This window comes from Oncorhynchus clarkii, chromosome 19, assembly GCF_045791955.1.
Source record: "Oncorhynchus clarkii lewisi isolate Uvic-CL-2024 chromosome 19, UVic_Ocla_1.0, whole genome shotgun sequence".
Classification (NCBI taxonomy): Eukaryota; Metazoa; Chordata; class Actinopteri; order Salmoniformes; family Salmonidae; genus Oncorhynchus; species Oncorhynchus clarkii.
The window spans coordinates 25906105-25920679 of NC_092165.1; the positions used below are offsets into that span (position 1 = coordinate 25906105).

Below are 14575 nucleotides of genomic sequence, written 5' to 3' on the forward strand. Positions count from 1 at the left end.
AGTACTTTAAATGAAATTATGGGCAGAAAGACAAATTGATCTCCATCTTTCATCGAATCAGATGGCTTATTCATCACAAAACCATTTGATATTGCCAATTATTTTAATGATTACTTCATTGGCAAGGTGGGCAAACTTAGGCAGGAAATGCCAACAACGAACAATGAGCCATCATATTCATGCATAGAAAAAACAAATAATGAAAGAAACAGTTGCATTACCGTAAGGCGCTACAGAGGGTAAAGCGTACGGCCCAGTACATCACTGGGCCAAGCTTCCTGCCATCCAGGACCTATATTCTAGGCGTGTCAGAGGAAGGCCCAGACAATTGTCAAAGACTCCAGTCACCCAAGTCATAAACTGTTCTCTCTGCTACTGCACGGTATGCGGTACCGGAGCGCCAAGTCTAGGACCAAAAGGCTCCTTAACAGCTTCTACCCCAAGCCATAAGACTGCTGAATAATTAATCAAATGGCCACCCGGACTATTTACATTGACCCCCCCTCCCCCACACCCCCATTAATTTTTTCACTGCTGCTACGCGCTGTCTATTACCTATGCATAGTCACTTTACCCATACCTACTAACCTGTACCCTCACACATTGACTCAGTACCGGTACCACCTGTATATAGCCTCGTTATTGTTATTTTATTGTGTTACTTTTTATTATTTTTCACTTTAGTTTATTTAGTAAATATTTTCTTAACTCGTTCTTGAACTGCATTGTTGGTTAAGGGCTTGTAAGTAATAATCACAAACCTCCTGGCATTGACAACTTCGATGGAAAGCTACTGAGGATGGTAGCTGACACTATAGCCACTCCTATCTGTCATATCTTTAATCTGAGCCTAGAGGAAAGTCTTTGTCCTCAGGCCTGGAGGGAAGACAAAGTAATTTGTCTACCTAAGAGTGGTAAAGCGGCCTTTTCGGGTTCTGACAGCAGACCCATAAGCTTGGTATAGTTAAAGTGACTATGCATAGATGATAAACAGAGAGTGGGGGTTGGCGGGACACAATGCAAATACTATTTTCTGTTTTTAACAATGACCTGCCACTGGCATTAAACAAAACATGTGTGTCCTTGTATACTGATGATTCAAATACATACGCATCAGCAACCACAGCTAATGAAGTCACTGAAACCCTTAACAAAGAGTTGCAGTCTCTTTTGGAATGTGTGGCCAGTAATAAACTGGTCCTGAACATCTCTGAAACTAAGAGTATTGTACTGTATTTAGTACAAATCATTCCCTAAGTTCTAGACCTTAGCTGAGTCTAGTAATGAGGCGTCTGCATGGTCCTAAAGCACACCGTTGCCCCGTTTTGTATCACTGTTGCCTCGTTTTGTATGTAGAGCGACTTAAGGTGTCCCCATTCTTCCAAGCCAAAAACAATTCGGAAGAGTTCATGCATATATTATGATGACTTTTTGTGGAGTTTTTTCGGCTGTTCAGACACACAAATTTTCTTGAGGCAATCCGAAGTCCTTAGTCGAAGTCTACGCCCCTTCATTGGTGATTGGTCAAGAGTAGGGATTCTTCAATAAAGTCTTTGTTGTCATTCAACGAGAGACGACTCATTTTCATGCACATGTTTTCATTGAGAAATACTGCACCAAACATCTTAGTTAGATGTCAAATTGTGTGACTAAGATCTCCTCAGCAAAAACTTTTACAATGAATGAAAGATTTCTTGAGTTATCTTAGATTAATTCTGACTATTTTGACTATGGCGTCTCAAAATGGACAAACGTTACTATTGGTGCTTTTCTCTCGTTTTTCGAGCAAAGATTTTTTTAAATGAGTATGCACACTTCAGGTATCACCGGCACCAAACGAGGGGTGACAACATTCAGAGGAGGTGCTAGCGAAAGAACTGCAGAGCAAGATGGACGACATGTTCGATGATGAAGATGCATATCCAAATGCTCGAGGACTCAAGTTTTATGACCATGTGCAACCACCAGAGGCGGGAATGGTGAGCAGAACCCGATTTCGACAAAGTGTTACAGCAGAGATGATGCGGAAACCGACTGTACCAATAAAATAGGCTTACCATGCGGAATGTGTGCGACTGGGCAGGCAGGCGCAGGGAGGAGGTGACCCACCACCAAAGCCTCAGTTTAAGGTAAAAAATGCAAAGAGCCATAGGGTTGAGGGAACATAGGGTTGAGGGAACATAGGGCTGAGGGAACATAGGGCTGAGGGAACATAGGTTGAGGGAACATAGGGTTGAGGGAACATAGGGTTGAGGGAACATAGGGCCATGAGAACAGATGCATAATGGTAAGTAAAATGGCATAGCGTTCTGAGGTAAATAATGTTAAGGTTATAAAAATAAATAAGAAAGGATATTCAGCGTCTCGTTACAACATTATTTTGTAATGGGATGTAATTGTGAATTGAAATTACTCATTTGGACAATGTCCCCTTATGCCAATTGCCTATTGACTCCTATAGATCATTTTAATGGATAAATTGTTTTTGGGGGTTGGGGGGGTTATGAAATAAATGTTTTCTTAACAGAAATACATCATACATTTTCTAAATATGATCAAATGTTAAATTTCATTTTACTCAAATCTGATATCAGCTAGCTTGCTAGTGAAAGCTAGCATTGCTGCATTTTCAAATCAAAGTTTATTGGTCGCAAATATAGATTTGCATATGTTTTTGCAGGTGCACAACAATATTCAAATAATCCCCAAAATAAAGAAATGAAGACAGTATATTAATAGAAAAAGGTATCTACAGCAGTAGTTATATAGTATGAGCCATGACTAGAATACAGTATATACGTATGAAGTGGGTAAGACAGTATGTACAATTATTTTACTTCGAAGGATATTACCTCACCAAAATTAAAAACGTTTATTTTGCTGTATTTGACTCTGATGACAGTAAAACAGTCATTGAAATTGAGGGGTCTTTCTGGTTGCATTTGACAAAATGTCCATTAGAGTGTAGTGTTGAGAATGTTGAGCTGATGGACCTAGGTAATTTTATTGTATGTATATACAATTACATATACATCATATAATCATCATTAAGCCACCCCCTTAAGTAGACAACGGTAAATGGCCTGAGTGACCATTTATCCACCATCTTTGCTGCAGTCAGCCCTTTTAAAAGTGAAGAAGTCAAGTTATGGTCCTTAATAGTACACTATTTCTCTTTGTGTCTATTGCAGTGACATGGGGGTGCTTTCCAAGAATGTCCATAAGGTGAACTCCTCTTCTGCAGTGCCTTTAATAATATATTAGTTACTGGTGCTGTAGGTTACGTGTAATCATGAATTTAAGCAACATCATCAAAACTGTGCTGCACGCTTGCACCTTATGTACCACATTTTGTAGCCCCAGTTCGTAGAAGAACTAAGCTCAAAGTTAGAGCATATGGTGACATCACCGACATCTACGCCAGCCGAAACACTTTCAAACAGGTCTACAACAGCAAGCAAATAATAAGAAATCTCATTGGAAACCAATAAAAATCATAATTCACAAGAAATTAGGGAATATCATATAAGGTTTCTCTCGATTGATCAGCTACTACCTGTTAGTGTGTAGCTAGAGTCTTCTAATAGACTGTTAGAGCATGTAAGATTTGCTTCAAATTCAAATCTGGAACTTAAAGCCAGTTCCACTGTTTTTTTTTCATTCTTCCCACTCTAATCAGGAACAGATTTAGACCTTGGACAGCAGGTGGGTGCAATTAGTTTAACAGAAAACCAGAAGTAACCTCGTAGGGCAAGATTGAATACCCCTGGACTATAGTCTCCAGTGCCAGAGTTGTACAGCAGCTATTGAAAGAGAGCGGCTAATATAATCTCAGTCCAGAGGGTATTCAAATCTTACCCTATGGTTGACCGGAGTACTGCTGGTTTTCTGTTCTACAACCTGATAATTAATTTCACCCACCTGGTGTCCCAGGTCTAAATCAGTCCCTGATTAGAGGGGGGAAGAATTTGAGGGCAATAGTCTATAGCTGATATCTCCCTGTGATAAAGCCATTTCTGTATCAGATGAGATGGGGTCTGCTTGTTTTTTTTTGTTTTTTTTTACATAATGTTGAACCTGACAGGTTTGGGTATCCCTTCTGAATGGCACCCAGCATGTCCTCTACTGCAGGTCATTCTATAGGGCTTTCAGTATGTCCTCTACAGCAGGTCTGTCTATAGGGCTGTCACAGCAGTGAGAGAACAGCACCCTCCCCTGGTCATCCAGGACAAAGTCTCCTCCGAGCTGAGAAAACATGGAAAACAGAATGAGCAAAAATATAACCATAAAAGTACACTCCTTAGTGAATGTATTCTTTATGTGTCTGATCATCTCACAACCACACCTGAAACATATCATCTTCTATAGACGGCAGACCTCTTGGAAACTCCAGGTTTGCCACAACGTATTCAGCGTAGAGGAGCATGTGGTTGAAGTTCAACACTTTCTTTAGAGATGCTCTCAAGCCAAAAGCGCTGTACACCTGCAATCCCCCGACATAACATGACTGTTTATAGTGCATTGTAAATTAATAGTAGTAGTACATGCACTATATAGTATGTATAACATAAATAATTTCAGTCAGACAAGTATCAGGAAGTGGTGCCTCGTTCTAAATCAATCAATTTGCCTGGTAACTCTAACCTTCCTGTGTGGGTCTAACACCATGTCATACTGGCAACCTGTCTCCGCCAGCCAATGCAACGCCCCCTCTCTGCAGCCAAATGACACCACCACCACTTGCACTGAACATGCATCCAGGGCAATCTGCAACACAAGGCACAGTGCTCCGTGTAATGGCCTCAACTAGAATATGTTTTTTTCTGTCCAGCACCTGAATATGGACGTGCATATTCTTTCTTTATCACAGTTGTGTGTATCCATAAAGGTTATAGACTATGCACAGATAACTAATGCTGATGAGAAGAGTAAACTAGGTGTATCATAAACCTTAGATACAACTGTCAACACATGGCTCACCTTATGGGCCTCCAGATCTTTCAGATGGATTCGACAGAGGAGGCAGGAGAACTGACGGATCAACACAAGTAGCACTTTCTCACCTCTCCCAAGGTACTTCCCTAACGTCAGAGTTCTGAAACAAATACAGAGAGACAGAGGAAATACGTCACTTCTGACAGGCAGAAGTTAATACCCTGGTTTGACCTATTGTCTATCACAAAGAAGAGGCCATGTAAGACAAAGTCGTCAAACTCACGCTCCAGTCTGGGCATCAATGAGGGGTATGTCAGGCGACAGGCATTTTACTTGTGGCTCTTGACCAAAGATTCTATCACCCAGATGTCGCTCTTTGTCCAAGTACTCCAGAAAACTATCCCACTGCACCTATTACCAAGCACATCCAGTGGATGTCGGAGGAAGGAAGTGTTAATGCGAGGTAGCTGCCTCCAGAACAAGAAAAAAACGCTAACCTGCTAAGCTAATACACAAGAGTTTTTACACAGAATCATGCAAGTAATATCAAACACAGGCCTAGCAACAGCCATATCAGCTTACTCCCAGCTGCAAGAAGTCCTCAACAGCATCCTGCAATTCAGCGCATCTAGAGAGAGAACAATAACTGTGTAACTTCTGTACGAGCTGTTCAAAGGTTAATCTAATGAGGTAAACAGTTAATTATTACTGAAGACATTGGCTCTAATAAAGTTGATCTCACAAAGGTGTTGACATTCAAAAGTCAATGGTTTGGATTGGGAAACATAGCTTTGCTATATGTCTTACTGGTAGCTTCTCTTCCATAGTTCATCAGCGTCCTTTTTCTTCTTCACTGACATGCTGGCGGTGTATAATAATCAACGTCTTTCATTGTTTGCAAACATATTTGGTAGTCATTTCCAATAATAATCATTGAATCTATATAGGCTAGATTTTGCGTTATTTCCAGGGTATATTTTCAGGGCCTGAAAGACAGTCAGTTTGACAGCAAATGTGTGCTTATAAACAGATTGTAAAGGGTTAATAACTTGTTAATGTAAAACAGAACCTCGTGAATAACCTTGCCCCAGCTGGAATAAGTCCCAGTAGTGATTGGTCCAGTTCAATACGGATCTTCTTCCTGATGTAGTCTTGCAGAAGTCCTATAAATGATATATGTTTATTTAATTAACAATCATAACCTCTTTTTAGGACATTGCTGACTTTAACTTACTGTTGCCATTTGCCAACAGCTCATTAGCCTTCCACATATTGTCCATGTTGAGCAGGAATGAATCATGAAACTTTAACAGATAGCGCTAGCTGTAGGCCTAGCACACAACCTACCCTCTTTGCTCTCCTGTTCAGCGAGTTCCAATAGGGCTTTTCCATTTTCAACAAAACTTGTCAAAGCTTTCGCATAAGTCTTCGCATCTGTCTCTTTCTCAGCCATGTTGTATGATTAATGATTAACTACTAGCAAAGATGTGTAATAAATACAAGATATACAACTCCTAATCAATCCAGTGTTAGGCTTCCCATTTATACAACTCCCCCTTCTCAGCTTCTCTTCTAACATGGAGTCATAGAAAGAAGACAACAAGAGCACGTTTTTATTGTTTATTCTTAAAAAATCCAGTCAAATAAGTTATGATCACTTCATGTTCTTCATCTCTGATTGTAACCTACTGTAACTACACCATAGTCTAGTCAACTGTCTCCAGTTCCCTATCTCTCTGCTCCTGGGCCTCGTGTCCTTCAGCTGCTGCAGGAGAAGAAGAAGAAGAAAAAGGGCCAGTGGTCTCCTCTGTCATTTTGTATCCATTACACCCCTCTATGTGATGTTCCTCTGGGGTCTTGCTGGCCTCGCTACTGGCCTCTGGGGCCTCCGTGTGTCCATGTGGCTCTGTGGTGGTCTCCTCCTCTTCTTCGTGGTCAAAGAACTCAGGTGGCACAACGTTGGAAAGGGTGAACGACATTTGAATCTCCTGCAGACGGGACTTCTGGGCCTTCAGGTTATCCAGCTCGCTGGTCAGGTGTGTTGCAGGAGCAGGTTTTTCCGGAGCAGGAGTTACAACTGCGAGGGTTTCTGTAGCAACAGGTACTTTGAGAGTAGGGCTTTCATTCAAGGGGTTTTCAGAGGGTGTCTCAATGGGCTTCTCAGCAGCAGGTACCTCTGGGTTCTCCTTTGTCTCATTTTCTTTCATCTCCGCTACATTGGTGGCAGCCGCTGGATTTGCTTCCTGGAGCTTATGAGAGAGACTGTTCCTCTCCTCCTGCAGCGCCCGGCACAGTTTTTCCAGCTTCTGGGTCTTCAGGGTGAACAGCTCAAACTCCTTTTCCTTCAGGGTTTTCTGAATGGAGTAGAAATATACAGGGTGAAAATCAGTACTGATATTCATAAAGATCACTCATAGGTATCATTCCAAATGGTATCCTATTCACTATATAGTGCATAAAGTCAATATAGCTATGGTCAAGCGTAGGGCACTAGGGAATAGGGTGCATTTGGTATGCAGCCACTATCTCCACCATGAGTCAAAGAAGAGTCATATTAAACTCTGTTGCTTGTTTGTCTTTCATCATGTCTTTGACAGAGCGTGAACGTAAAAGTAACATTCAAAAAATGTGTGAAAACTGTACGCTATGTGTATGGTATCTTACGTCTGTGAGCATATCAATAAGAGCCTTGTTGCAGCCCTCAAAACGGCTTTTCCATTGAATAGACTCCTTCTCCAGCTTCCTCATTCTCTTGGTCATCTACAAGACAAAAACCCATCCCATTTGAAAGTTTGTCAGTTAAATCGAAGAGTAAACAAAGGGAATGTATTTGCGCCATGGCAACAAAATTGACCACATAAGATTACAGATAAGGAGATAGTAATATACGGAGAACAAGACTTAGGCTACCTTCTCCATGTCCTGTTTGAAGCTGGCGTACACTCCGTTGCTCTTCGACACAGTCCCCTGGAACTGATCGAACTTCTCAGAGTACATGGACAACTGGGGGGAGAAATGGGAAAGTTAAGTTTGTAAAATATAGAGACAGACCCGGAGAGAGAGAGACAAGAGATTTTGATTGTATTTTATTAGGATCCCTATTAGCCAACGTCAATGGTGACAGCTAGTCTTACACAGTCCAACACACAAGGAGAAATACATTACAGACAAAAATACGAGGGGAGGGGGCCGGGCAGACAGACAGACAGAGACAGTCTCCATTTACCTGGGCCTGCATCCCTTCCTCTTGCTCTTTCAGAATCTGCACCTTCACCTGTGACTGTGCCGCCTTATTTATCAACTTTGGAGAAATACAATTTATAAAAAATAAATCAGTTAATAATTATTTGCTTTGTCATTGAATGGAATTTCTCAAAAATATTTGATGTCAGTGTCTACCTTATTCCATGCACTGATCCATATTTCATACAGTATTAAAAAATGTACGGAACATGTGATTAAACTCTTACATAACAAACACATATGAATAAAATATCTTAATTGTATAACATCAATTAAGCCAGTCCAGACTTGCTGAAAGATGCTAACTTACATGATCCCTCTCTCGCTTGTGCTTCTCCTCTCCCTCTTTAATGAACATGTTTGCCTGTTCAAGTTTGGTTTCCAACAACTGCTGCTGCAGGTCTCGATGTTTGAATACCTTTTCCAGGTTCTGCAAGGTAAGACGAAGGAGACTGGGTCACTTTCACTGAGACGAACATTACACGTTTGACGCAACAACCACGGTAAGACAGGAGCCAAGGCTAGTATTAATCATTGGTATATTGCTAGTGGTAACATTTTTACTTGAAAGGAGAACTATGACATTTATGCAGAGGAGATGAACAGAGCCAAGCTCATCAGACACTAACAACACTGTGAAAAAAAATAACTAAAAAAACTACTTCTTTGCACAAACACTCACACTTGTCTTTTCTTACTAGCACTGACTTTGCTGATGGCTACTTGATTGAAGAACATTTACCTTACTATGACTGTGATGTGTGGTTGTCTCACCTAGCTATCTTAAGATTTTTTATTTTTTTAACATTTTTACCCCTTTTTCTCCCCCAATTTCGTGGTGTCCAATTGTTGTGGTAGCTACTATCTTGTCTCATCGCTACAACTCCCGTACGGGCTCGGGAGAGACGAAGGTTGAAAGTCATGCGTCCTCCGATACACAGCCCAACCTAGCCGCACTGCTTCTTTAACACAGCGCGCATCCAACCCGGAAGCCAGTCGCACCAATGTGTCGGAGGAAACACCGTGCACCTGGCCACCTTGGCTAGCGTACACTGCGCCCGGCCCGCCACAGGAGTCGCTGGTGCGCGATGAGACAAGAACATCCCCACCGACCAAGCCCTCCCTAACCCGGACGACACTATGAGAATGGACCTCCCGGTCACGGCCGGTTACGACAGAGCCTGGGCGCGAACCCAGAGTCAGCTATCTTAAGATTAATGCACTGCTAAATTACTAAAAAGGAAACGTAAGATGAGACAAATTAACAACTGAGCATGCTCTTGAGTCTCGACTCATGGAGGAGCAAGTTTTTGTTGTTGTCACACAGTGACTCCTGGTGTGGCATGGGCCTGTTGTGGTCAATAATGAGGGGGTCTCTATCTCAATTGAGTACTGAATGCCGTGGCTAAAGAATTTGAAATGTGTTTGTGACATATCGTATGTTAGAGAGACGCACATAGTAACATTTGTTTTATTGTTTTAAAGCATCTTTGAGATTCTCATTGTATTGAAAAACGCATTACAAAATAAATATATGATTATTATAGCATGTTGATATTAATAAACACATTCAGTTTAAACTGCACTACAAACTCCAGTCCGGAGCGTCTGTAACAAGGCCCCATACCGTTTCTCTTGCGTCGTACTGGGAGATGAGGCTCTTGAGTTTCTCTGCCAGGTCGCTGTTCTCCTGACAGAGTTTGGTGTTGCGGTTACTGTGCTCCTCGATCTGGACCTGGATGTCCGTCAGCGTGCTCTGGAAGTGAGTGGTGATGTCCTTCCTCTTCAGGTCGTCCTCCCTGCACCTCTGGAGGGTCTCCTCCTGCATGATCACATTATACAGGATGATGCAGTTAGTTGGGTGGCAGGTAGCCTAGCAATGGGTTGCCAGCTAGAATCCCGGGAAGTGAGCTAGCAACCTAGGTTCCTGGCATCAAATCCTAGATACCATTGCCTGTCGTTGTACCCTTGAGCAAAGCACTTAACCCCCACAAAAACAGCTCCCCGAGCGCCCAGTATGGCAGCCCCCGCACCTCTCCAAAACCTCTATAGGTATGCGCGTCTTTCGGAAGGGTTGGGTTAAAAGCGGAAGTCAAATTTAGGTTGGACCTTGTGTGCAATTGACCAATAACGTTATCTTAATCTTGATCTCACACTCACAGACACCTGATGCACAGTAAGTTACACTCACAGATATACTCATAATGCAAGGAAATATGTACTGTAATGTCGCTGCACATACAAGCAGACACACAGACCGTGTACGCACATACTAAGGGCTCTATTCAATCCGCATCCCGGAAGTTCAGCTTTACAGCATCATTTAAATTTAAAGGCAATGTTCCCGCTTGAGTGGAGACTGCATTCAGGGGAAATGTTGCATATGTCAGCTCAATCGGAAATGACCTTTACATTTCTAACAGCGGAATCTGTAGGGCTTCAGCTTAACAAATTGAATAGAGCCCTAACTCTAGCCTAACCATACACATGCCACACAATTTTAACTTAGTGAGCACCACTTGTTGTTGCATCAGACCTGGGTCAGTATTTGAGCTTGGAGTTTGAACTTGACTATTCCATTGGTTCCACTGTATAGAGAATATGAAATCAAGCACAGTTTAGTATTTGATATATGCATTTGATTAAGTCTGGTTGGCTGTAAACAGTGAGAAGAGAGCCTCACCTAGGACGTTACACAGAGCAGTCTGTGTACTATAGTACTACAGTATATGCTACAAAGAGAGGCCCACCTTCAGTGTCTTGTTGTGTCTCTGCAGCTCCCTACACAGAGACTCCAGTTTGCTGCGGGCCAGAACCGCTCTGCTGTGTTCACTCTGAAGCTGGTCCTTCTCCTTCATCACCTGAAGAAGCTTCTTCTGCAGAACCTTCAGCTGCTTCTGGTCACCCCGGTGCTCCTCCAGCTACCAACACACACACACACACACATCATTTTTGTTCTTCACAAAACAAATATGTGCGGAATAAGCGAATACTGCTGCATAGGTGTAGACTAATGATATTGTACTGGTTAGCAGCCAGTTAGATAAATATAACTATATGCTTCACCACGAATAATATAAAACATATTTAGCATGAACAGATGATACAAATGTACACGGGCAAAGACCACATCTAGTTCCCTACTGGACACCACGGCCTACTACCTCCGGTGTATAATTCAGCATGGTCCACTCACCAGCTCAGCGTGCTTCTTGATGATGGCCTCCAGTTTCTGCTCTGGAGTGCCGAGCTTGTTCAAGCTCTGCATCAATCGCATGGCCTCTTTGCCTGAATAGAGATCATGTTACAGTACAGTTAATAACACAAACTATTGATACACTGTAACACTAACAACTATTGATGCTGAATGGATGCTAAATAGAACAGAAGAAGAAAGATGAAGAAGAACACACAACCCACCAAGGCTTTTCAGCATCTTCTTCTCTAGTTTCTGGTCCTTGGCGGAGGTCTTGGTGACCTGCTCCTTCAGAACCTCCTCCTCCACCTCTTCCTGCTCAGCAGGCTCCTCACTGACCTCCTGGTAGGTACTAATGATGTCCTCTAGCTGCTTGCTCAGGTCCTCTGTCAGGTCCACCTGACCCTGGCACTGGGCTGGATCCACCTGGTCACTCACCTGACATGTCTCCATTCTGATAGGCTTGCACTAAGATATAATTATATAATACAGCATAGAATTAGAACTACTTGAACTAATATGGACATATTCTTGTTCAAGTTCAATGTTTCTGTGAAGGATGACGGTTAATGAGACGAATCTTATAGCCCTATTTCACACACTCACAATGAAAACACCCTGATTAGTTTCTCAAGCTTGGCAATTAAAAGCAGTGCTATATACTAATAGTAATTTTGTATACTTCTGTATAAGAAAATCCAAGGTCAAACCAATCTTTATCAGAATAGCTGAAACAATCTTTTCCAATATTATTTAAACTGTTTTCTATTGTTTATGTATTTTATTACCCTTCATGACATAGTCGATGAGGAATTTATAATCTATCAACCTCCACTGTCTGTTTGCCTATCGAAGTCTGATAGTGCTTGACTGTGGCCTGTTAATGTGCATATAATTAGCCTGCTGCCTGGGTGCATACCCTCTACTCAGTCTCAACTCACAGGCAGAGCAGAGTAGTCCGAGCACATGGCACCTGTCCTGGGCCCATATGCTATTTTAGGAACTTCTTAATATGGGCATGTTATTGATTTTTTTTCACAATCTTAGCTTGTTGTTGTAAATTGTAGTACACTAATATTTTTTGTTAAAGTACTTGATAGATTAATGACACTTAAAAACATAACTTTAAATATCCAGAAAAGTACTTAAGTGACTACCCAACTGAGTTAGAATTTACATTTACTCAGAAGAAATTAAGACATATCTATTTCTATAGCCTTCCTAATCCATTCCAAGAAAAACTTTGAACAGAACATTAATTTGATACAACGGGACATGTAAAAATGCATTTGGCCTATACTGTAGCTGACAACTTCTCATAAAACACCAAAGAACAAGAGGTTCCATCACGATAGAAACATTGCACTGCTTCACGAGTGTGACAAGTCACCCATTCCCCCCCAAAAGTAAGCTTATCCTAAATACATTCAAACGTACAATGCACAAGACAGAAAACATATACCCATGAAAATATTTCATTCTACACCATCCAAAACTCAAATATCTGCAAACAAACGCACAGAAGATATTGAACTGCTTCTTACCAAAAGGTCCAGGATCTAGCAGAGGGGAAAGGAAACGTGAAGAGGGGGGTAAGAGAGAGAGAGGGGGAGGGGGTGCTCTAACTCTGGCCCCACAGATAAAACAGCTGTGCAGAAGACCTCAAAATAAACCACCGGGACACAACTGAGAGAGACAGGGGGGAACATATTGAAACCAACACAGAAAGATAGAGGCCATAGAGAAATAATAATATATAAATCGCATCCCCTGTTCAAAACGTCCACAATGAAAACCACACAAACCTTATGCCTCTAAGCTTGCAATGACCTACGGACATGAGTTATGTTGATGTTTACCAAGAAACGTTAAGGACTTTGTAACAGTATTATCAGGGGTCGCGTTAACGCAGGATTCGCATTTGTCACGCAGAAAAGGAAAGATGCAACGCAGAAAATAGGCTACATCTTTTGTTGCGTTTTATAAAATGCTTCTTATTGTAAATTCTGCTCGGTTTCAGACACGGTTCGCTCCAAATCATTCATGTAAAATGACAATTTGTCTTGCTTTAGTTTCACTTCCACACTCGGATGAAATGTTTTTGCTCGGACTGATATGCAGACTATTGTAGACTCATTTTGTCCGGTACTTTCCTCCTGTTTAGTATTTCTCTGGTAGCTAGTTGAAATGCAAGATTCTTTAAGCAAAACATTAGGAAATGTATCTGGCTAAATTCTTTCTACGATAAACATTGAGAAATATGATGGCCATGCATCTTTTAGTTCTTGCACGCCCCAATCACTTCATTAACGCAAAATACCACTGTTGACTTTCAATATAAAATGCTGATTTCTGAAAGCTAATGCGACCCATGGTACTATGTAGATTCATAAACAATACAACCAGCAATCATATTTTGCTCACCCTCCAGCATATTAGAACAATATATATATATATATATATATAAAATATATGACTAAAACACACACGAAATCCATTGTATAATTGATCATGGTATTCTTAGTAACAGTGGCTGGAATATGAAGGTTTGTGTTTAGGTGCAATTGACGTTCTCCCCTTTCTCAAAGGAACAGTTGCCTGTACTGATCATTCATCACCAGAGGATGTCAGTATAATATAAATCTCTTTCCACTTTATTCTGGAGAGTTCTCCCTCCCAGGACAAATATGATATAATCTGAAACATCACTGTGTTTTCTCTATCCTGACTGTCCTGTAACGATGTCAATAACCAATCAAGGGAATTAGCGACTGCTTTAATAAGAGGTACAAAATCTGTAACTTGGTGAGTTAACACTAACACTGACTTTCAGATAGTTAAATAGTCAACCAAATAGATGCCCAGACTTTTTGCATTGACCCTTTTTTTGACTCATCACATACGCTGCTGCTACTGTTTATTATCTATCCTGTTGCCTAGTCTTTTTATTCTCAGTTATATATACAGTACCAGTGAAAAGTTTGGAAACGCCTACTTATTCAAGGGTTTTTCTTTACATTGTAGAAAAACCGTGAAGAAATCAAAACTATGAAATAACACATGGAATCATGTAGTAACCAAAAAAGTGTTAAACAAATCAAAATATATTTTAGATTTTAGATTCTTCAAAGTAGTCAGGCTTTGCCATGATGATAGCTTTGCACATTCTTGGCATTCTCTCAACCAGCTTCATGAGGTAGT

General features: G+C 41.2%; 2 protein-coding genes across 3 annotated transcripts; both read right to left on the bottom strand.

Moving 5' to 3' along the window:
- Positions 1-699: 699 nt before the first annotated feature.
- Positions 700-6396, bottom strand: LOC139374178 (peroxiredoxin-like 2C). The gene is made up of 9 exons (XM_071115190.1): positions 6283-6396; positions 6005-6098; positions 5743-5796; positions 5518-5563; positions 5219-5346; positions 4981-5095; positions 4645-4767; positions 4346-4483; positions 700-4245 (listed from the first exon to the last, which is right to left on the bottom strand). Exons 1-9 carry the CDS (start codon positions 6386-6388, stop codon positions 4138-4140), a joined length of 912 nt encoding a protein of 303 aa, XP_070971291.1. The 5' UTR covers positions 6389-6396; the 3' UTR covers positions 700-4137.
- A 145-nt stretch (positions 6397-6541) lies between these two features.
- LOC139374965 (beta-taxilin-like) lies at positions 6542-13058 on the bottom strand. Of its 2 annotated transcripts, none has more exons than XM_071116250.1 (10): positions 12919-13058; positions 11599-11842; positions 11375-11466; positions 10929-11099; positions 9806-10000; positions 8489-8608; positions 8162-8236; positions 7846-7938; positions 7600-7695; positions 6542-7289 (listed from the first exon to the last, which is right to left on the bottom strand). In XM_071116250.1, exons 2-10 carry the CDS (start codon positions 11825-11827, stop codon positions 6642-6644), a joined length of 1719 nt encoding a protein of 572 aa, XP_070972351.1. In that variant the 5' UTR covers positions 11828-11842; positions 12919-13058; the 3' UTR covers positions 6542-6641. The 2 variants fall into 2 exon arrangements, with proteins under 2 accessions (XP_070972351.1, XP_070972352.1); XM_071116251.1 differs by having other exon boundaries at positions 12895-12921.
- Positions 13059-14575: the final 1517 nt, after the last annotated feature.